General features: G+C 50.9%; 2 protein-coding genes across 4 annotated transcripts in view; one reads left to right on the forward strand and one right to left on the reverse strand.

Annotated features, from left to right (window-relative positions):
• Window positions 1-69: 69 nt before the first annotated feature.
• LOC122375203 (E3 ubiquitin-protein ligase NRDP1-like) lies at window positions 70-14,890 on the reverse strand. 2 transcript variants are annotated; one of them, XM_043354453.1, is made up of 9 exons: window positions 14,838-14,890; window positions 8,559-8,656; window positions 6,684-6,794; window positions 6,195-6,337; window positions 5,649-5,805; window positions 5,222-5,353; window positions 3,392-3,547; window positions 2,918-3,011; window positions 70-2,438 (listed from the first exon to the last, which is right to left on the reverse strand). In XM_043354453.1, the coding sequence occupies exons 3-9, from the start codon at window positions 6,771-6,773 to the stop codon at window positions 2,236-2,238; spliced, it is 975 nt and encodes a 324-aa protein (XP_043210388.1). In that variant the 5' UTR covers window positions 6,774-6,794; window positions 8,559-8,656; window positions 14,838-14,890; the 3' UTR covers window positions 70-2,235. The 2 variants fall into 2 exon arrangements, with proteins under 2 accessions (XP_043210388.1, XP_043210389.1); XM_043354454.1 differs by lacking the exon at window positions 14,838-14,890 and adding an exon at window positions 8,852-8,925.
• A 321-nt stretch (window positions 14,891-15,211) lies between these two features.
• Window positions 15,212-23,638, forward strand: part of LOC122375199 (ATP-binding cassette sub-family A member 2-like) — a 42,773-nt gene continuing 34,346 nt past the window's right edge. Inside the window, exons 1-7 of one of the 2 annotated variants that reach the window (XM_043354449.1) lie at window positions 15,212-15,341; window positions 17,610-17,713; window positions 20,626-20,719; window positions 20,971-21,088; window positions 21,407-21,536; window positions 21,791-21,878; window positions 23,443-23,588. In XM_043354449.1, the coding sequence (XP_043210384.1) occupies window positions 17,645-17,713; window positions 20,626-20,719; window positions 20,971-21,088; window positions 21,407-21,536; window positions 21,791-21,878; window positions 23,443-23,588 (645 nt within the window). In that variant the 5' untranslated portion in view covers window positions 15,212-15,341; window positions 17,610-17,644. Of the gene's footprint in view, window positions 15,342-17,400; window positions 17,714-20,625; window positions 20,720-20,970; window positions 21,089-21,406; window positions 21,537-21,790; window positions 21,879-23,442; window positions 23,589-23,638 lie in introns of those variants that run through there. The other variant, XM_043354450.1, reaches the window with a different exon arrangement.

Raw genomic sequence — 23,638 nt, forward strand, 5'->3', positions numbered from 1 at the left:
ACGAACAGCAAACATTCATACAGTACAATATCGTGACGCTCTGTAGAGAGATAACCGAATAACAATACATTTAAAACATATTGTCATTTATTCGCACATGAAATGATCATAAAAAGGCAACAAACAAAAATGATACAACAGCGGAACTGCGATAAAACTTACGGAGCGCTCGAGTCATTCAATCATAGTACACCCCTTTCAGACGGTCACATGAACTCTGCCAGTCACAGTACAGCCCTCAGCAGACTGCGTGGTAGGTATTCTTTTTTCGACAAAACCGATAATAACTCAGAGGCTATGCTATCAGTCGGTCAGAACTCACTGCAAATAGATGCGCCATGCTCCACTCCTTCGATTAGGTGTATCACTAAACAAAGTATACGCCTTGTGTGGCAACAAAATGCAAAAGTTTGTTTTGGGGGCAAATATAAACTTTTGGATTTTGTTGCCGAACTAGCAGGAAAATGAATACGGTGATGATGCCAATCTAAGGTGCGGTGTCTCGCGTGTCTTCCTGTTACGATTTGCGAATGACCGATAGCATAGTATTCGCATTATTCTCGTTTTTGTCGAAAAAAGAATACCTACCACGCAGTTTGCAGAGGGCTGTACATCTTCGACATTCACAGGACCCTTCCACAGTCGCAGGATCCGGCCTCATACTGTCACAGTTCCACCCCCAAAGACCAGACACTCGGGCTCGCCGCCGAGCCGGGCCGGCCGCTCAGGAATGTGAACAGTGCGAGCCGGCGGGCACCCCTGCACAGTGGCTATAGCTGCTCTCTCTCAGATCAATATATCACAGAAGGGAAGACCTTACAGCGCGGCGCGGTGCGGCCAGGCGCGGCCGGAGGGTGTGCTGGGTGTCCAGGGTGTTAGACGGTCCAAGTGGATATACAGCGGCTCGGCAGGCCTTCAGGCAGTGGCCTTACCTCTATCCCACCAGCTAGAAGGCTAGATAGCTGGCTGTGGTAGCCCAGACACACAGCCGATCGTCTCTGACTGCACCGCCACCGACAGTTTCACCGAACGGCCTCACAAATACAGCGCAGCTCACTAACATAGTGTGACGTCACAGTCGCACAATAGCGCAGGTCCTGGCAGCTCAGCTCACTACGACGGCGACACGGTGTGACGTCAGTATGACGTCATCAGAGACGTTAGAACATTTAACACAACCAGTCTGCGGCAGTTACTAAGACAGCACAATTATGCACCTGATACCGTCTGCCTCCCACTCTGGTAGGCGGTCAGTGCTGGCCTGTCTCAGCAGTCGGTTCTCGGCCTCCTGTTTGGCCGTGAGGTTCTCCAGTTCTGCGGCGCGGGCTCGCAGCTGGGCCAGCCTCTCGCCAGCCAGGCGGTCAGTTGCAGGTAAATTCACCATCAGTTCAACATTTATAACCACGCGGCCATGACGTGCCTGACGTTGGGGCCTCCTAGTCCTATGTGGGGTAGATCCACGGTGAGAACGACTGAATAGCGCCCAAGAGAGGGGCGATCCGATCGGATTCCGCCACCGGACGGCGACGGCAGGCGGCAAAATCAGAAGAGAGATAATTCAACGCAGGAACACCAGCAAGGCAGCTAAACACCAGCAGTGGGGCGGCTACACCAGCTGTATCTAGCCGTTAGGAGCCGGAAGCACAGAGCATGCATGGTAAGTCCCGCAGCTGCAGTGTCCTATACTGTAGTGTAGAGAGGACCAGCGGCCGCCCGGCACCGACCACCGTCCGCCAGCTCTGTCTGTACGGCCTCTCGGCTGGAGAGGTCTCAGACCAGAGTATTGTCCACCATTAGTCCTCAGAAAAGGCCCGCCAGTAGTCCTTGTCTCAGACTAGAGCCTTGTCCGACAGAAGTCCGCAGACAGGGGGTCTACGGACGCACCCATTTATCGGTAAGGAGTAGGACACCGACTTCTTGGCTCCCTTAGTTGAGTACCGCACCGATATTGGTGGTCGCCCACAGTCCATCGACAGAGTTCCAAACTGACCATCGCACTGACCACTCCTACTTTTACCACCGGTCGCCACCAGTATCTGCTCTACCTTTGGACACCTGGCCGGTCACAGCTGGGCACCAGGCCACCTTCATCGTCCCCGAGTCTAGGCTTTCCCCGCCGCAGTGCCCCTCGACTTACCAGTCTACACACACGAGCGGGTCGTCTGTCCCTTGGCAGCGTGTATCACCACATACCGGCTCACCCGAGCCGTTTCAATCCGCTGGTTCTTAGCGGTCTCAGGCCGGTGGCTGGAAGTTGGCGTCCGTCTCCACGCCGTGCGCGAAGATGAGCACCAGGCCGGGCTCGAGGATCATGTCTTCGTTCATGTGCTGGTTCTCACATGCCATCACGATGACGGCCTGCTTACCGGGAATGCGGCGGCATACGTAGTTCTCGTAGTGACGCCGGTTCGCCTGGCGCGTCTCCAGTGTAGACAGACCTGAAACGGGAGACACACACGTGGTGGGTTAGTAATTTAAAGGAATCTCCTGGAGACGGGTGGACGATGGCTAGGCGGTATCGCAGGCGAGAAAGGCGAATGATGTGCACTCTTCAATGTTATAAATGAAAACACCTCAGCGTTTTATCGTAACACTACAGTGTGAGCGCAGAACAATGTTACTGATATGTCATCAGCAGCCAGCAGTGTAGTACACCCTGACTGGCGCTTTGTGAGCACCTCTAGCGGCCTGGAGCCGTCCATCGGCCATCACCCTTCCCTCTCCAGGGAGAGGAAAATAGATAGAAAGCGGAATACTGAGAGGAAGAGGAAGAGGAAGGGGGAAAGAAAGAGGAAGGGGGAAAGGAAGAGGGAGAAACAGAGAAGAGGAAAGCTGGGAGGGAGAGGAAGCTCAAAGGAAAAAGGAGAAAAGAGTGAGGAAGCGAGAGATTGGAGAGGATATGGCGAAATAGTCTCACCGGTGGGCCAGCGTCGCTCGTGCGAGTTGTCCATCAGGTCCTCGATAATGTGTGGCGGAGAGCCGGACTCGCACAGCGCCCGCTGGATCACCACCTGAAAGGTACACATAGGTTATAAACACATAGGCAGCACAGACATAGGTAAACTTGAATAGTGAGACACAGACACAGTCCGTTGGATTACAACGTGGATAATGAATCGTAATTATAAGTGATAAAAAGTCTTAGTACCTAGAAGTATCAACCATCAGGCCAATTTAGGCGCTTCCCAATCGTGAATATTACATAAGAAGTCAGAACGATTTACACTAACAGCTCTAGGCACTAACCACTATATTGATTGAATGTTGTACTGCCACTGCCGCAAAATTGACAGGAGCCTAACTGCGATCAGGTTATGGCCTCCTGTTCCTTATCACACCCAGCAGAGTGACAAGTAGTCCCCACCGTCCCGCTCCGGTGCCCGTTCCGTACCTTAAGGACGGCGTCTGGTGTGGAGATCATGCCTCCCCAGCGGGTGACCCGGGCGCGCGGGAGAGAAGCCGACCACCGGACCACCTCATCCTGCTCCATTCGGTCGGCCAGGGTACGCATACGCGGGTCGCTGCCCCGCATCGCGTGCATAAACTCCTGCCGAGCGGGAAGGGAGGAGTGTCCAGTGTCAGCAATACCACAAAGGGGAAAGAGATTGTAATGGTAACAAAGCGGAATGAAAATTGCGGTAGCGCACACGGCAGAAGCACTATGAGATGAGAAAATGCAACAACGTATGAAATAATAGTAACATAATCGAATAGAAATAACAACGCACTGACACCACAGGGAGTAGTAAAGTAATCTTGACCACAGGAACATCACATGACAATGAATGGAAAAGTCCCGCAAGCCTCGGAGATGATCGGAAGAACGCAACAGCACATTCAAACAGAAACGCCAATGGTTAAACTGCAACAGCAGACAGAAGAATAACTTCGCCATGGAGACTGCAACCAGCCTTTACAGCAATAACAAAACTATGGCGACTGCAGTCATGTCTTTCACAACAATAACACAAGCATAGGGACTGCAATGGCCAACAAAACAATAACGCAGGCATAGAGACTGCAATAGCCCGTACAATAGCACAGCCATAGGGACAGCAATGGCCCACACAAGAACACAGGCATGAAAACTGCAAAGAGCATACGGACTGCAGCAGCCCACACAAGAACACAGGCATGGATACTGCAATGGCCTACACAACAAGAGCACAGGTATGGGGACTACAATAGCCCGCACAACAAGAACACAGGCTTGGAGACTAAAAGTCCACACAACAATAGCACAAGCATAGGAATTGCAAAAGCCCACACAACAATCACACGAGCATGGGGACTGCAACAGTATACAATAAAGAATCACCACTGCATGGAATCTCCAATAGCTCATACAACACCATGAGATAGAAAAGTTCGCATGAAAGACAACAGCAGCATCCAGGGATGGATACCGCAAAAAACAACACAACAGGTTGAAAACCAGTATAACCGCCTTATGGGGCGATTAACGGAGCGAGCGAGAGGGTGGGCCTTGCACGTGCGAAATTGCGAAGGGGTACCTCCAACTGACTTGTGCATGGCACCCTACTAACCGGCCTCTAGCGATGTGCCAAATTTGGGCACAATCGGCCCAGCCGTTCTCGAGATCTGGAAGCGGCACCCTGCACGTGCGCACGTGCAAAATGGGTCCCAACTGACTTGTGCACGGCACCCTACTTACCGGTCCCTAACTGTGTACCAAATTTGAGGGTAATTGGTCGAGCCGTTCTCGAGATCTGGAAACGACCCCTGCACGTGCGCACGTGCAGCAGCGCCCCAACTCTGGCACATGGATATGCAGTGCCTAGTGGGTGCCTACCTACATGCCAACTTTCAGCGCAATCGGCCAAGTAGTTACCGAGATATTGCAACAATTACAAAACGGACACCTCTTCGTTTTGCACGTGGCACGTGCATAAGGGGTCACCCACATGCATCAGGAATAGTCCAATACTTGGTAGAAGGAATGAAGCTACCCTACAAAAATTACCGCGTGTAAATCGGTCAAGTGGTTGCTGAGATATAAGCCTCGCAAAAGCGTGACCACGGCCGGCCGGCCGTCCGGCCGGCCGGCCGCTCATACTCAGAAATTTCCGTTAATCTAAGGAAAGACTACGCTCGCTTCGCTCGCTCCGTAATCACAACGATAGATACCTCACCAAATGACAAGGGCGGACACCTACTCCCCAAAATTACTGTTCCCGTCCGTGGTCCCAGCGCATCCCACCTTGACGAGGTTGAGCTCGCGGTTGAGCTGGCCGATCTGGAACTTGTTGTCAGCCAGCTCCTGCTGCAGGGTGGCCACAGTCTCGTTCTGTCGCTCCACAAGCGCCCGCAGCTCGCGCACACAGTTGTGCTCCTGGTGGGGGCAAGGTGCGAGAGTCTGAGGTCAGATCGATGAGTTGTGGGTCAAATTAAATGAAAAATAAGGTTTAATGGCAAATCAAAGGTCATCATAAGTCAGGTCACCGCTCAGGACACTAGTCATTAGATTCAGGATCAGGTCAAATGCAGTCGTGAGACGAGCGGCCAGAGGTAAGATCACCTGCCATCATCAGCGAAGTCATGCATCAAGTCACGTTCAGCTTTGATAAACCGCTGTGATCCATACCGACCCATCAATCGTCACGCCCCCTGCCCGAGCCGGTTCCTACCTTGACCTCGTCCATGGGCACGACCATGCCGCAGCCCTGTTCGCACTGGACGGGCCGCTTGGGGTTGTGTTCGCACTCCTTGAGGTGGCTCTCCAGCCGATCGAGGTTGATGACCACCGTGCAGCCGTATTGCTGGTTGTCGCACACAATCAGGAGCCTGGAGGAGACGGCAGATCAGATCAGTCAGCGGAGACAGCAGGTTAGCACGGGTCAGTCGTCATGAAAAAGACTCGTAGCAGTCGGTTTACCAAGGTCCAAGAATGGGTAGTTCAGCACTTAAGTAGTTCAGGGTACTAAGTTCAGTTCTGGGCAGTGTTCTGGGCAGTTCAACTGGGTAGCTTCAGCCCTGAAGTACCACGAAACACCAGCATACCCGCCCCCAGTCATATACATAGAAATCAAAGGGCAGCCCGACGACCCTCCCGCCGATCGGGGGGCCAGCGGGAGGCTGTCAGCCGCTCCTGAGAATACGGTAGCCGCTCACCAGGGGTCAAAAGATAACAGTCAACCGCTCAGCGTGGCTTCACACCACCACGCTAGTCTCACCTGGCGAGCAGGTTCCGCAGTATGCGCGGCACCGGTTTCAGCTGGGCGGCCGTGATCTCCTGCCGGTCCACGGGACAAATCTGCTGCCGTGACAACCACTCTGTGATACAGCCGCGGCAGAAGGCGTGCTCGCATGCCGGAGCCTGAGAGAGGGAGACAGGGGGTCAGAGGGTAGAGGTGGGGGCTGAGCGGCACAGTGGGGCGAACTCATTCCGCGGCGACGAAATCCAAAAGGTTCATAAGTAATTTGTTCAGCAATAGCTGACACAATTTCACAATAAATAATGGTAATCAGCATGCAAATGCTGAAAAAATTGCAAATACTCCGGTAGCCTAGGCAGTAGGCACCGTAAAAATCATGCAACTTCAGTTATTTAACTATTTCTTCCACGACATGGACTATTACTCTTCCTTCACTATTTCCCGACCAAACTTTCAACAGTTGACATGTTCTCTTGTCTGAATAAGCAGATTCTACAGGCGTCCTACCTGGACGGGGTCCTCGAGGACCGACGAACAGATGGGACAGATGAGCTCCTCATCCACCGGCCCCTCGAACCGGTTACTGTCGATACCCATCACTGAGGCTGTGACCAGCCGCTGGAACAATGAATGTAAGGGATGGTGGTAAGAGCGCAAGGCAGCACATGTAAAAATGAATTAGACATCAGCATCTAGTTTACGATAATGACAAAATATGTAGAATATTTTAAATTGTAACCCCTTTATTTCTAAGAACCTGATAATGTCTTTCACATGGCGAAGTACTTGTAGACAAGATGGTATCCTTCTCTAAATCTGATGGCAAAGGGTTCAAGGATGGAGAGCAGCATGACATTGAGCCACACACGTATCTGCAGGTGGCACGTCTTGTGTAGGTGTACACTTTCACAAGTATAGGTGCCGCTGGCAGCCGACGAGAGTGTCACACTAGATCTGGGGACTGGGAGTATATAAAGCGACGTTGAGCTGATTGCTTATCGCTTAAAATGAACGAACTGAAAACGCAGCGGACTAGGAGAGAGCCCTCAAGATTCCCTCTACACTCCTCTTCAGGCGTGCCCTGTGCACTGTGCAGTGTGCATTCCCGGTCGCTCTGAAGTGTGTTAACAGTTGTGCAGGCGTACGGCATGATATCGAAAAAGCAGACACCCAGCAACTGCAGGCACCGAAAGAATATCGCGGCCCGAAGAACAATATCGATGTGGTACTTCCGGACCCCCGACCCAGTCCCAGTGGTAAGAGCCCGGGTCTGTCATTAAATTCAGGCACCGAACATAAACCGTAACCCCATGCTGCAAAGTATGGCTAGCAGGTCAACGGGGAGTACCGGCGGCCGGCCCAAGTTCAAAATCCGCACCAACCCTTCAAACACAGCTGGAAAATGGACTGGGATTCTGAAAAAAACAGCATCGAACCCAAAAATGACGAGTCTAAATCCGCACTGACCTCAATTAATACATACTATGAGCCGCATGCCTACCATCTCCATAGTATGAAAATGGAAACGAGAAATACGCACCACATGAGAAAAGCAGGTGATGCCAATGCAAGAACCATGTTCAGTACCTGCCCCTGGCGATTCATCCAGGATGATTATTGTGCGATGTAACATGGTTAACCCAATAGTGTCGACGCTGCCACCTAGCTAAATGGCTAGGCAAACTTTTAAACTGACTTCGTCTGTAATTGGGCCACGGTTGCCCGTTGATGATATGCTGAATAAAATGAAAAATGAAAATGAAATAAAGCCCCACTTATAAAGATGAAAACATGAACGGCTAAATGAGGGGCCAACACCTCGCTTCAGGTACCTAACAACAATGTGAGCTCAACTGCCCGGGCGGTACGTTTTGTGTTGTAACAGTGCAATCCTGCAACCGGACACAGCCAAGAGCGTGGAAACGTGAGTTGGGCTGTATCATCCCTCTCCTGTCCCATGCCACCCCAAGCCTCAGGAGGGGGCGTGAACATACGTGTTTGTGAGTAGCATTAGCATCTGACTGGGGAGCCAATTTCAGTAATTAACCTGCGTGCCAGTGATTTCAGCTAACCTCTGCCTGGGTCACAGCGAGGGCTGACCCACATGATTGATGAGACCACCAGCACTGGCATATTCCATCCTGACTACAGCACACTCATTTAGAACAGACAACACACTGAATTACATGTCAACAGTCAAAGGCCAAAGCTCCAGCAATGTTTTTATATTCCTCAATCTCATCTATCTTGTCTGGTCTGCCATGTCTGTCAGTTACCAAGCCAACTCTGCAAATGCACCAGATCCACAGACCACAGCAGCTGAACAAGCCCACACCCACCAGATCTCATCCAAACTGCCATACTTTGCAGGCTGGGACATACCTTCAACTTGCAAGACTGCTGGCAGGGATGGTTGTAGTTGGTGACTACTGGCTGGTGGGAGCAGTCACCTGTCACGGCCACTTGAACTTTGAACTCAGCTGAAAGGGACAGAAAGTTACAGTGGTCATCAGCAACGATCAACATCATGTGTATCAACAATCAACATCAATACTTAAATTGCCCCACTGCAATGGAGAAATTCTGGCATCCATACCAGGCATCACTCTGGTTATGCTTCACTTACTTACTTAACTCAACTTACAAAGTACACACTTTGGATTCAAAGTACACACTTTGGATTGGTCATAGGCCTTTAGAAACCTTTCTAGTTGAGCTCCTCATGCGTCTGACTATTTGTATACGTGAGGGGTGTCATGTGCGAGACGTGCCCAGTGGGCGTAAAGCCAGAGCTATGTTCACCCCCCGTTTCTTTGTCAGCAGCCTGCGAGCATGCCGCTACTTCTTGGCCCTCATTGGTCGCATTCAAGTGGTTTATTCGTTAGACCAAGTCACCAATGATAGGCCAAGAAGCGCCAGTAATAACTTCCTTATATGGGGAAAACTGACAGCATGCTGATATAAGAACAGAGACCGAATAGAGCTCAGTTTTTGAAATTGTCACGGTGGTATCATTTATTGCACTGATCTGGTTTTGCCTGCTTGTATGTATTCCTTCTCGCACTGTCCTTTATCTATGTTCGCGCTAACATGTCCGCTGCACAACCGCATGTCATGCCTGCTGTCTTACCCCCTTGTGCATACATGCTTCCCCAACGCTCACATGTGCTCATCCGCATGACCGCATGCGCACTGCCCCTCGCTGGGAGCTGCATGTATTTCCGTCCTGACTGTCATTGACTGTTTGTCTGTTTGCAGGTGCATGTTGCTTAGTTCTTGTTTCTCGACAATATACTCAGTCTGAGCACTCGGGACTGTTGGTGCCTCTAGAAGTGTGATCAGCTGAAGGCTGATGGAACGTCACATAAACAAGAACTAGCTTATTAAACATGGACAACAGAATGAAGAAGGAGGCTGATGGGGGACAGGGAACTACGGCAGCCATCGACCAGGTGGTTATGAATCTGCCTATCCCAGCGCTGCAACCTGAGGAGAGGATAGAAGACTGGAAACCTCTCTTCAAAGCAGGAGTCAGCACCCTGCTGGCTAGAGGTCCTGAGGGGGAAGCACTCGCCATCGGCCTGCTGCCAGCATACATCAACCGTCGCACTGCAGAGCGTGAACTAGTGAGAGAAGTGTTGAGTGACTGCGATACGCTTGATGCAGCTTTTGATGTTCTGGTCAGTACGCTAGACCCACCGGTTGATAAGTATCAGTACATGCAGGAGATGTGTCGCCTAGACTGGGTACCAGGTGTACAGGTTGATGATTTTTTCTTTCAACTGAAACGTTTGGGTGTGAAAGCTGCTGCTGATCTTGGTTTTGTGTGTTCACTGTTTGTGTCTCAGCTTCCGAAAGAAGTACAGTCAAAAGCAAAGACTTGGCTGGCAGATTGCCAACAACTCAGTGACTCATCGTTACGGGCATTCATCAAAGATGTCAAGACCTGGCTGGTGGAAAGAGGATTGCCGCTAGATAGGGGGTCGAGACAGTTTGTAGGAGCAGTCAGGCTTTGCGAAACCACAGAGGCAGGGGCAGGCGCGCCAGTTCCTGAGCAGAGTGCTCAGGTGATGTGTGACCTTCGCACGGCAACAGATGCTGATGACGGTGATGGGAAGTCTCCTAAGGTCTATGCTGTACAGGGAAGGGAAAGGAAGAAAGGGAAAGGGGCATTGTGCTACCTATGTAACTCACCTGACCATCTCATGTTCAAATGTCCGTCACGACACTGTGCCAAATGTGGCAAAAAGGGACACAGTGCCAAGGATTGTAGATCAGGGCATAAGGTATATCGCGTGGAGGGCAGTGACAGAGAAGGGGATGAACATGCCGTGACACTGAACGTGAGTTTTGATGGCGCGCGCGTCGCTGCACTCCTCGATTCTGGTGCATCTATGTCAGTGATCGATGAGCGTTCTGTGCGAGATGCCCGGCTGGGAGGCAAGGTTGAGTATAGCAATGATCTAGATTCTGTGTCAGGAGTAGGTGGAAAAGTCACGGTTCTAGGAACTATCTCTGTGAACATCGATGTTGGCGATGGTCAAATGGTGCGTCACTCTCTGAAAGTGCTCAGCGGGGATGAATCGGTCGTCATCCTTGGTCGAGATTTCCTCTCCCGATTCCCCTCTACCGAGTTCGATTGGCGGAAAGGTCGCATCCGGCTCGGGAGTGTATGGAAGACGCCTGACGTCATGCTGAGCGGAGGTCGACAGGACGGTCGAGCTGCAGTCGCAGTGCTGGAGGGAATGGTGTCTCCGTCTGCGTCAGAACTGCGGTCCCGGATCAACCCAGCTCTCGAACCAGGAGTGAAAGAGAGGGTCTTCAATGTTCTCTGGGAATCACGAAGCGTCTTCGCCGTTAACCCCAAGAAGCCTACTCAGACGACATTGGCTGAACACAACATAGAGACTGGGGATGCAAGGCCTGTGAAACAGAAATCGTCGCGGATGTCACCAGAGATGTAAGATGAAGTCAACAAACAGCTGAAAGAGATGCTGGACAACGACATCTGTCGACCCTCAAACTCGCCGTGGAGTAGCCGTGTCATCCTGGTGAGGAAAAAAGACTCTTCGTACCGATTTGTAGTAGACTACAGGGATCTGAACAAGGCGACCAAAAAGGATGCCTATCCAGCAGCGAACTGGCAAGACATCCTAGACAAGATGGCTGGAAGTCGGGTGTTCTCGTTCCTGGACGGAGCAAGTGCGTACTGGTCGGTCCCGATTCGCGAGGAAGACAAAGAAAAGACTGCGTTTGCTGTCCCGAAAGGGCAATTCGAGATGAATGTCATGGCTTTTGGCTTGTGCAACAGCCAAAGCACATATCAACGCGTCATCGACCAGGTGCTGTCTGGAATTCCGCAAGTAGAATGCTACATTGACGACGCCTGCGTTCATACACGAGATGTGGAGGACCACGTGACCTACCTCAAGAAGACACTGGATGCCTACAAGATGGCAAACATGCAACTACGGCTAGACAAGTGCCGCTTCGCCTATGAGAAGGGAGAGTTTGTGGGCCACGAAGTTAGTGGTGAAGGTTACCGCCCTCTGAAGTCTCACGTGTCAACGATCCAGAGCTACCCAAGACCCAGCTCCAAGAAAGAAGTGCAGAGATTTCTAGGCCTCGTGAATTTCTACCGTCACTTCATACCGAAGATGGGCTACATTGCAGCTCTGCTCTACCAGTTGACACACCAGGACTCCAAGTGGCTGTGGACAAAAGAGTGTGACATCAGTTTTGAGTCACTCAGAACCGCTCTGGTGAAAGCGCCGGTTCTGGCGTTCCCAAGGTGGGACAGACCGTTCTGGGTCGAAGTGGACGCGAGCGGTGTGAGTGTTGGTGGGATTTTGTCGCAAGAAACAGAAGACGGCGTACGAAGGCCGCTAGCCTACTTCTCATCGGGTCTAACAAGTGCTCAGCGTAACTACTCTGCGAGCGAGCTGGAGTGTTGGGCGCTAGTAGCGGCAGTGCGGAAATGGAGAACCTACCTGCAGGCCGCTACAAAAATCGTGATGGTCACGGACCACAACCCGCTAGTCTGGCTCCGGAGGCAGAAGGATCCCAGGCACAAGTTTGCAAGGTGGCTAATGGAGCTGGAATCCTACAACTATCAGATCGTGTATCGGAAGGGCACCGAAAATGCTGGAGCGGACTGTCTCAGCAGGATTAACCAACCCGTGGACCCACAGTTGAACGATGAAAGTGAGCACTTTGAGAGACACGTCTACAGGCTTACGAACACCGATTTGTTGAGCAGAGTGACAGTCTCGCAGAGAGAAGATCCAGTGACGGTGTTCGCAGCGTCACAGATGATTGCCAATGGCCAGATCACCAAAGGACGATATCGGCACTACCGAGACATGACGATGAGACATGGCGTCTTGATGAAAGGTCAGCGAGTGGTCGTACCCGGGAGCATCCAACGAGAAGTGGTGGAAGCGGTGCACAAGGCGGAACACCTGGGCGTGGAGAGGACTCTACAGAGAGTGAAGAGCCAGTTCTTCTCACTTGGGCTGCCAGCTTGTGTGCGTGCTGTGTGCGCTCAGTGTGCCGTATGTAGTGCCAATAAGAGGTCCTACCTGCCAGAGGTAGAGTTGCAGTCTTATGAAGTCGGGGATCTAGCTCCACGGAAGACGGTGGCCATGGACGTTGGCACCCTACCCTGGAGCGCATCAGGCTACCGGTATTTCTTGGTGGTGGTGGATCTTTTCTCAAGATACGCAGAATTCATACCCATGAAAGACCAGATGGCTGACACGGTGCTGCAGTCCCTGATGACGGGATGGGTATACAGTCATGGACTGCCTGAAATATTGGTCACTGATCAGGCAAGAAACATGGACGGTGAGGCAGTCAGGCGTTTCTGTTCAGATTACAATATCAAGAAACGTCGCTCGAGTCCTTACCATCCGGAGGGCAACGGACTGGCAGAGAGGTGCGTCCAATCTGCAAAGCAACTGCTCCGTTGCCTCCTCGCCGAAAGGAAGATGCAGACCACAGAGTGGCCACAAATTATGAAAGAAGTCACGTTCATCTTCAACTCGGCGAAGAATGCGTGTACCCAAGTGTCTCCGCACGAAGTCATGTACGGCGTTACCCTGAGACCACCGCAGAGTGTGTTGCACTCTGAGCCCGCGGCGTACGTCAGCCCCGAAGATCATGTGGATGAGCTGCAGGCTACTCGTCCCGACTCGTATCGCCGTGTATGGGAAAACAGCAAAAGGGCGAAGAACAGAACCAAGCAGTACTACGATCGGACTAGAGTATCGCCGCCTGAACGTGGAATACGGACAGGAGATAAAGTCATGGTCCGTATAGAAGAGCGTTGTGGGCTGGATCCTATGTACAGCGGTCCATACCTGGTGACAAGAATTGTCGACAGCAACGTTTTCGTGCTCATAGGGAGCTCAGAGAAGTGTGTGCACATGAACCGCGTCAAATCCGTGCCAGCAGCATTCGGTGGCGACGCTCATGTGACTGTACAGGACTGCTGCCCTCCGTCTCACGGCACCACTGGAGATCAGCCCGGACCATCTGAAGTTGCAGACGACACTGCCGCCCACACACCTGCGGACGAAGATGCGAGTGCCGTGCCTTATGATGCACAGGGCGCAGCCGAGGTCAGCCAGCGACCAAGCATCGAACCCGCTCCTGTTCCTGTCGCACAGATCCCGGACTCCGCGGATGATCCGTTGAACTTCCTCCCCGCTGTGTCTCGATCAGGCAGAGAGATACGGCGCAACCCGCGGTATGGTCCGTGATGTTATACCACACTTTCCCTCAGCGTCTGTATCACCGGTTCGTGAGTCCATTTTTTTTTTCGGGAAGGTGATGTCACGGTGGTATCATTTATTGCACTGATCTGGTTTTGCCTGCTTGTATGTATTCCTTCTCGCACTGTCCTTTATCTATGTTCGCGCTAACATGTCCGCTGCACAACCGCATGTCATGCCTGCTGTCTTACCCCCTTGTGCATACATGCTTCCCCAACGCTCACATGTGCTCATCCGCATGACCGCATGCGCACTGCCCCTCGCTGGGAGCTGCATGTATTTCCGTCCTGACTGTCATTGACTGTTTGTCTGTTTGCAGGTGCATGTTGCTTAGTTCTTGTTTCTCGACAATATACTCAGTCTGAGCACTCGGGACTGTTGGTGCCTTAGAAGTGTGATCAGCTGAAGGCTGATGGAACGTCACAAAATGGTTCAGGGTGTCGGAGATGACACCCTGAACATAAATAGGTGTTCGTTAAAAAGGTGCTGGTGCTTTATGTTGTTTTAAAGGCCTTATGCTTTATGTTTGGACTTTGGACTTGTGAGTTATATATTATTATCCCAGAGAATAATCCGAAGTGACTATACATAACGTGCTGGTGCTTGCCAAACTGATCAGTCGATTGTCAATTATGCTAAAATTACGAAAAAATAAATCGACCTCAGGACTGGGACCTGAAACTGAAACCACATGTACATTGACATGTCCAGCCACCATGCACATTGCACAATTCATTATTCACTTATGTCCTTGCTTGTCACTATGACCAAGCAAATGCTTAGGCAGGTATTCGACCAGATAAAAATAAGCAGGTAATACACAGAAATACAAATAGGACAAATTGAAAGGTATATGGAAAATAATTAAAATTCACTGTCAGCCAACCCTCTCTCCAAGGCCCTCCTCTCTCGAAAAATATTTTGATATATTCATGTGTCTGAATGCGTTGACAAAAGTGGTTTGTATGTCCACTGTTTATGTCTTGTTTTATTATTTCGCTTGCAGTTCACCTATTGAAAAAGCGCATTCGTTCATCTTCCCTGTTTAAAAAATCGACAATCCTTTCAAAGTATATAGGACTAATTTCCGATACTTTAGAAGCAAAACAACCTTTCAGGTGCCGCTCATCCCTTGATCATTTGCAAAACTGCAATATCTGCAATGGCCAACTTTGACAATTGCAGCATTTCGCAGCATCTATAGAACATGAACATCTAAAGGAAACATCAACAACGGCGCGGACAACAACAAATGGCAACGATCCGGAACCGGACGTACGGACGTTTGGACAAGAATGGACGTGAGCAGCTTGATTTCTAATTTGTTTTGAATTCAAGATAAAACCAGGCTTTTTAAAAACCCTCAAACAACAACACCAGCAGGCAGCAGGTGGGGTAGGGGATAGAATAGGCGTTGAACGTTGGTCCTTTTTGCTGTGCAACTAACAGCAAAACTGTGACTTGTGGGCAGTGGGCTAAGTGGGCAACTTTTGTGTTTAAAAAATACCTAGGCACGCATATATCAGTAGGTATCATCTTGATGGCCGATCTTAAACTTAGATCAACTTTGTCAATGTTCAAACTGACTTATACATATTTAAAGGACCAAAAGCCAGGGCTGCGGAGTCGGAGTCGGAGTCGGTCGAAGTCGACAGTTGTGACCGGAGTCGGAGTCGGAGTCGATTTTAGAAACCTGAGCCGGAGTCGGAGTCGGAGTCACCAAAAATCTGTCGACTCTGCCTCCCTGCTAGGTCTGCGGAGTCAGAGTCGGGAGTTGGAGTCAGTCGGAGTCGACAATTCTGCCCGGAGTCGGAGTCGGAGTCGGGGCTGGTTTTTGAAAGCTGGAGTCGGAGTCGGAGTCGCCGAAAATCCATCGACTCCGCAGCCCTGCCAAAAGCCATGCTCAAGCTTCACCCAACACCAAGTCAAAATATCTCATTTTGATTTCAAAGAGCTCAGCAAGACAATGTAGTTGGGTACCTACCTATTCCTTCACTGTGATCATTTTTGGTGGTGTTGGTGACAGTGAACCTTACGGGCTCCTTCAATGCCGAAAAATAATTGCAGGCACAGAGAGAGAAGAGGGAAAGAAGAGAGTGAGAAGAGAGAAGAGAGAGTGAGAAGAGAGAAGAGAGTGTGAGAAGAGAGAAGAGAGAGCGAGAAGAGAGAAGGAGAAGAGAGAGCGAGAAGAGAGCGAGAAGAGAGAAGAGAGAAGAGAGAGTGAGAGTGAGAGTGAGAGAGTCCTTACGGTATCGGGATTGGCTTATAGCCTGTCGTACCCGATCTCATCGAGCTCCTGGTATTTGGCTTGCCGAGGATCAATCGGAATCGGGAATGGTGTGTCGTAAGTGGGACCAGTGTGCATCCATCCTCGCCTTGAAGCAGTTGATCGATGGGGCGCAGACCACCTCAGCCGGGAGTCGGTTCCAGTTGTTCACGACCCGTAGAGCGAACGAGGATCGTCGCACTCTCGAGGTTGCCGGACATTTCCTGACTTTGTATGGATGCCCACGAGTAACTCCATCGGCCAGCGTGAAGAACGTTTCAGGGTCGGTATCGAGCCCTCCGTGAAACAGCTGGTACATGAATATCATGTCTCCTCTACGTCGTCTGTAGTAGAGTGAGCCGGCATCTTCAGCATTCGGAGCCGCTGCACGTAGGGTTCGTGACGGATGTTCTCAACCAGTCTGGTTGCCCTGCGCTGCACTCTCTCGATCAGTCGCTGGTCCGCTCTGTTAAACGGTCCCCACACGAGGTTGCCGTATTCTAGGTGCGGACGAACCAGAGTCTTGAAGAGAAGAGGCAGGGTGATCTACTGATCTCATTAATGAGGGAGAACGACCGCCTGATAACTGCGAGGAGCTGAGTTGCCTTTGCCGCTGCTGATGCAGCATGTTCACGGAACTTCAGTTCGGCGTCCACATGAACTCCCAGACCCTTTTCAAGGCGTGTGCTGGCTAGGGAAGTGTTGCCCAGTGTGTAAGCAGCTCCACAGTTTCTTGTTCCTAGATGCAGCACTGTGCACTTCTTCTGGTTGAATGGCATCATCCATAAATCAGACCATCGTGACAAGGACGTAAGATCCGTTTGTAAGGCGGCCGAATCGCTAGGAAGACGAGTGCAAGCGTACAGCTTCGCGTCGTCGGCAAACAATTCACGGTAGTACATAGTAAATGATAGTAAATGATACCTACATAGTAAATGATATCTAATATCTAATATAGTAAATTAGATGCTACATTGTTTGTGTATCTACAGCCCATCTGTGTGTGTTTGCATACAACCACTAGAACCCACCTGTGTCTGTGTTTGAGCCCTGTCTGACTCCCCCGATAACGCGGCGCGTTTCCAATGTGACGTCACTGACGCCCAACCACCCAATCCGTGCGTCAGCGACTCCACACCGACTATCAGTTGGCCTCGCGGCGCACTGGGCGCAAGTACGAGTGGTGCCGCTCCGTGCCGGACCGACGGGTGCTCTGCGGCTGCTCTGTGACGGTGACTGGCGTTTCGTGACGTTCCGTGACGTAGGTGCTCCGTGACGGTTTTGTACGGTACCACAGCACTCCGTGACGGCTGTGTGACGGCGGCTGGCGCTCCGTGACTGCTCTTCAACGTTCCTCGGGCCCTCCGTGACGGCTGTGTGACGGTCCCACAGGCGCTTCGTGACGCCGCCGTGACGCGGCTGGCGCGATGGCGTCCACGGCCACCCAAGTGGGGCTGCTGCTCTGGAAAAACGTCACCGTCCGGAGACGAAAACCGGTGAGTTCTGCAAATTAAACCGTCCGTAGTCGGAGACGAAAACCGGTGAGTTCTGGAAAGTAAACCTAACCGGTGAGTAGCTCTCTGCGGAAATGTTTCCACTGCTGGAGACAGTGACATAGCGGACGTGTTCCGGACGATAAGCGGCTCTTAGCCGACGCGTTTCTCCCGCTGGAGACAGTATTTGTATTGTATTTGTATTTACATATAAGAGCGATCCACATGCAAAATGTGTGGTGATAACTGCTCAGTAATTTTCAGCGGACGTGTTCTGCTGGAAACAACCTATTTTTTTTTTTAGCGGGCGTGTTTCTCCCGCTGGAGACAGTAATTCTCATCGGGCGTGTTTCCCCCCGCTACCAATTCGGAGCGGTGCGTGTTTCTCCCGCTGGAGACAGTGAATAGCTCTTAGCGGACGTGTTCCTCCCGCTGGAGCTGAACACAGTGGCAGCTGCTATGGGACGGTGGTACATACGCTGCGTATCACGATTCGATGTGCTTGAGGTGGTGTTAGATCATTTCCGGTGCCAAAATAACATTTTCCATAGTTCCCCTTCTGACTTATGATGATGAGTATACGTGACTGACCTGACCTCAGGCGACCCCAGGAAAACCGAGATATAAATACAAGTTGTGAGACTTCGGGAGGTTACTAAATCCTGTTAGCTTGATCTCCTTGTGAAAGTTCCTCTGGCACTGCGGGCGTTGCTAAGTAGCGACATTTTAGGACCGTGCAGATGTTCATTTATGATGTCATATCAGTGGCCTGACCTGACCTGAAAATACGGCTGGTGTCACGAGATCCGGCTTTAATAGACGGTCAGGTATGCCAGATTTTAGTTCTCTATCGCCAGCTTGTTTCGAGCAATTACGAAAAAACGTATGGGGGACTCGCCCCCCCCCCCCCCCAGGACTCACCGGCGAGGGTAAACCTTTGCCCTGTGGGTACATTAGGCCGAGACGGCCTATGGGCCGCCCGAGACGACCCTTCCTGCCTTCTTTCGTCGATGTTTCCGAGATAATTGCTCATATCCAGAGGTGCGGAGCCGGAGCAGGAGCCGCCGGAGCCGGCACATTTTTTGCCCGGTGCCGGAGCCGGAGACGGAGCCGCCATGACATTTCACCCGGAGCCACGGAGCCGGAACCGATTTTATTTCTCCGAAGCCGGAGCCGGAGCCGAAGCTGTCTGAAATTTCCACGGCTCCGCATCCCTGCTCATATCGCAACCAAACCTTCGTTTCCCCTTTTACGGGCTTTTGCGTCTGGTTCATGTAATTCATGCGGTTTTATGAGCTTAATCTGATCTTGAAGCATCAGCGTTTTTCAAACTTTTTGGTTTCCGGCTTGCATCGGGAAGTTCTCTATGGCCTGACACCAAAACACGTTCGTTCATTTTCCCCTCGCACGGCTTCCACAGATGCACATAAGTGCGGTATAGCCGATAATTTTGCCACATCCGACAGGGCCGCGGAACAGCCTGTCGTTGTGCGTCACCATAGGCCTTTGTCTCTCTCGTCTGACACAATGCCGTTGAAAACCACCGGTCTCCGAGCACCTGTGCGCCCATACAGGTGTTCATCCGTCCCACATATAGCTCCCATTGGGTGTGAGCGACCTGCAAATCTCGGGAACAATGACGGTCGACATTGAAGCTCACAAACAATTGACACAAACTGTACAATACATTTACCACTATTCCTAAAATAGAAATAACGGTGAACATTTCCGGCACCAAATTACTTTTTTATCTGACATCGGGCCAGTCTATTTTTAGCACGCGTGTGGCCAGAGGGCACACCCCTGGCGATTGTTTCCTGTGAGATTTAGAATTACCCAGTTTGCAGGGCTGGCTAGTCCGGAGAAAATCTCGCCCTTGTATGTACAGCTTTTGTGTGACTTAACCTCGCCGGCACGGGGGTTGATGCAACCCCGAATGTTTTTATTTTTCGCAAATAACTCGCGTTATAAAGAGCTGCCGATCGCGACGAAACTTTCGGTACCCTCGCGTTAATCTAGAATCACCTACCCTGAAAATTTCATGACCCTGACCCAAATGACCTTTGACCTGTGACCTACTTTTCGAGACCATATTTGCCCGAAATCGCGATTCGGCGTGAAAGCTGTCAGAGACGGTTGACACGTACTACCCGTGACGGACGTGTTACCCGGCAGGACCCCTACTGGTTGACCTGACCTGACCCGACCTAGCCTAAATACATGAAGGCAACATTTGTGATCAAAACTAACATAATATTTGTAATCAGCACCCCGAAAACCCATAGCAGCCACACTTTACGACGTTCTACCAGGTCCAGATTTTCTCGACTTTTCGGTCATTGACCTGACCTCAGAGGTCACCATTTGACCAATGACCTTAAAACCGGGTACCGTTGGCTTCGTCTCGTGATGACCTACACGGTGTTTTTTTTGTGAGGCTTTAGCTCAATTAGGGGCCAAACGCCAGGGTCCCAGGGAGGGGGAGGGTCGTACCAACCCCCCACCCTTGTGCCGTCGAAGGACGCAAAATGGCCTGTGCCGGCGAGGGTTAAGGTCAATATTTATGGATAGGGGGAGGGGTCCGTCGATTCCATCGATAGATTTGAGTGAGTGGACCAATGAAAATGTTGGCGCTGACAGTGTTTATCGTCGTGTTTCAGCCGCTGTTGGCCTGTTATACTGGCACTCGTGTGTCGCCATGTTTCAGATATAACTGCTGGCGACGGAGCTTCTCCACTGTTTTCTCTGGTGCTGACGATGCCGGCCACGGAGCTGCTGCTGCCTCTGGTGCTGTTGCCCTGCTGTACCGTGTTTTCTGTCGTGTTTCAGCCGCTGCTGGCCTGCTTTACTGACAGTAATCTGTCGTGTTTCAGCCGCTGCTGGCCTGCTTTACTGACAGTTCTGTCGTGTTTCAGCTGCTGCTAGCCACGGAGCTGCTGCTGCCGCTGGTGCTGTTAGCCGTTCTCTGTGGCATCCGATACCGGCAGCCGGCAGAGAGAATGGGCCAGAGTAAGTAGCTTCACCTACCCCTCCAACTTCTCACTGTGCCGTGAACTTCGCAACTTCTGCAGCAACGCTCCACTCGATACTGCTCAGCGTTTGAGGTAGTAGGCAGAATCCCCAGCTTGCCTATTGTAATCACTTACACCACTGTGATTGGTTCTCTAGACCATACATGCCATAAAGGGCTCGCAATGTTTGTGGTCGTATTTCCTAGTGATTATGTCGCCGTCTGACTAACCCGGTGCCGCTGTCCTCAGCCAGCTACTATGGCCGCGTGCTGCCGTCAGCGGGCCTCATCCCCGTACTCGAGTCTCTGTTCTGCACTTCGAGCGGCGAGCCGGACGGATACGGCTTCAAGCGCTACCCTAACTCGTCGTGAGTACCGCTGTACTGAGCAGTAACACGCGGGCGACTCGAGTGCTGCGATATACCCCGTGACGTCAGTTATCCGCCTCTTAGCAGAGATAAGACCAAGTCTGCGTGCCACAGACCTACTTGATTCGGAATCGATAGCACATGTTTGAGTAGAGTGTGGGTGTTATCAGGTTTTGCGGTGGTTTATCGGAACGCGTTACTTCGAGGGTTTGTTTTCTTCGTATATGTACAAGTATAGGTCAAGCATATTACAAGCATAGTTCAGTGATTTTCTTGGCGTGATTTGATCACCGCTCAAACAGCAAACTATTCTTACAGGAGCACCGCCATATTGGAGTACCTTCAGCGCCATGGCGGGCGCTGGCCACCTGGCGGTGACACGGGTGACCACCCTGCTGACCTCGGTCCGTCACAGGACGTCTGTGACGACTCTCTGGGGCCTGCGGAGGTGAGCGAACCTGCACTGTCAGTGGGAGTGTATCATGCTCGGTCAATAGTCCGCCTATCGGCTCACTGATTGTTGTTGAAAGTGAGGCGACACAACTGAGTGGTTTGTTTTCACTAATGGTGGGATTACGAGGCTGTTGACGCTGTACCGAATCATAGAACCTATCTGTTTGTCGTGGCGTTTACCCTATCGCTGCGTATATATATACACACACAATGAGTGAGAGGAATGACGTCCTGACGCCTGTTTTCCAGAATCGGACAGCCACCCAGAGTGTGGTGCTGCTCTGGGGCGCGGTACAGATGATTGTCTGCGGCCAGACTCCCCCGGTACCGCCGCCCAGTAAGGACACAATCACCGCCGCTGGTGGACCGATGTAGGGTTAGGGGTCGTACGAAACGATGTGGCTTTCAGCCTCTGTAAATAAGATTGTGCAGCTGATACCATTAAAAGATAAAAATGTGTTTTTTATTCATTACACATTGGCTCGTAATTTAACCCGCGCCCCACTGGGGGGGGGGGGGCTATTTATAGCCCCCCCTCCCGTTTTTCTGCAATAACTTCCAAACCGCTTGACGTATCGACGCCAAACTTTCAGTACCTTCGGCTTCATCAATTTGACACCTTGTGTCAAAATTTGAACTTCGTAGCTACCATAGGTCGGCCGGAAATGACGTCAGAGTGACGTCATGCTCGGCCGATTTCGACGCAAAACATTGAACCACGGCAAGCGCTCCCAAGAGCTCAGTTTTTAAGCTAGATCCAATTTCTTTGCATGAGAGGACCCAGAATAGACTGCGCTATCAAACTGCTATCTCGGATTTTCGAAATTTTGAAAATTTCGAAAAGTTGATATAATGAAATCCAAAATTTATATTTTTACATTTTTTTCAAAAAGTTTTTGACTTTTCGAAAAAAAACCGGAATATATGTGATAGAACGCATTATTATGACTAACTCTAGCAAGTTTTAGCTAAATAGCTTCAAAAATGGCCAAGTTTTACGCATTATTGCAAAAATTTCAATATTATTAATTTTTCAAATCAATTTTTCAGCACGTATTTGACATCGTACGCCAATATAAATAGCACCATCGTGTTCCTGAGCTCAAACTGCATCCAATAGACACCTTTTTTGTTGAAAAATTTTAACTTCAAAATTTGACCTTTTTTGACCTGAAAGTGAGCTGACCTAAGCTAAATTCGACTCAAAATGACCTCGAATGACACAGACGACATCACATTCGAAATCTCTGGCCTAAATGGACCATAAAACATGTGTCACGTGACCGACGCATGATATAATATTTTCGTGACCTGTGATGACCTGACCTTGACCTGAAAATTAAAGTACAAGTTTGGTACCCTCGGGGAATCTAGAGCATCTGTTCACGAGTGTGTGATCCAAAAATGAGCCTGCTCTGACTTGTAAGACGGCGACCAGAGCCCAAAACGTGAACAAGCAAAATGCTAATAATTTTTACTTTGACCTGACCTGTGACGTCATCGGTGACCTCGAGGTCAATGAAATTAGGTTTCGCTCGACAGTTTTTCCGGGGCTATCAGACGCCGTTTGAATTTTGACGATCGGCCCAGTAGTTTCGGAGTTAGGAGGGGGGGGGGCTATGAATAGCCCCCCCCCCCCCCCAGTAGGGCGTGTTATACGCAGACCCCAGTGGGGCGCGGGTTAACGAAACTCACGCCTTATGTCAATCGCGGATGATATACTATGTGATAGCTTCAAAGTCTTATTTTCTTTTTATTAACCGTGGAGCTGGTGAATGCATGAGTTAATGCAACATTCGCAACTATGTGTCGTCTTCCTCAGGCCTCTTTCCTATATGGCACGACACTTTGCCGCAAGGATCTGAATAACGTCGTTTTTTTCCGTTCCCTGTCCACCCCAGTGAACTCGACGGCCGACTTTATCGACTACCTGGGCGTGGACCCGTACCACCAGGGCCGGCTGGCCATTCTCTTCCACATGATAACCACTAATACCAGGATCCCGTTCGCGCCCAACACCACACAGGCCTGGAGGATCGTCAGAAAGGTGAGGTGATCGGGTAAGAAAAGACGATCAGGGGCGGCTGATCCACCGTC

This window comes from Amphibalanus amphitrite, unplaced genomic scaffold (genome assembly GCF_019059575.1).
Source record: "Amphibalanus amphitrite isolate SeventyFive unplaced genomic scaffold, NRLGWU_Aamphi_draft 001794F_arrow, whole genome shotgun sequence".
Classification (NCBI taxonomy): Eukaryota; Metazoa; Arthropoda; class Thecostraca; order Balanomorpha; family Balanidae; genus Amphibalanus; species Amphibalanus amphitrite.

Coding starts and splice junctions, on each gene's coding strand:
- LOC122375203 (XM_043354453.1), bottom strand. CDS start 6,773: ATGGGTATCGACAGTAACCGGTTCGAGGGGCCGGTGGATGAGGAGCTC. Junction 3,012..3,391: donor CACCAGACGCCGTCCTTAAG/GTACGGAACGGG, acceptor TGTACCTTTCAG/GTGGTGATCCAGCGGGCGCT. Junction 2,439..2,917: donor CGAGCGACGCTGGCCCACCG/GTGAGACTATTT, acceptor CTCCCGTTTCAG/GTCTGTCTACACTGGAGACG.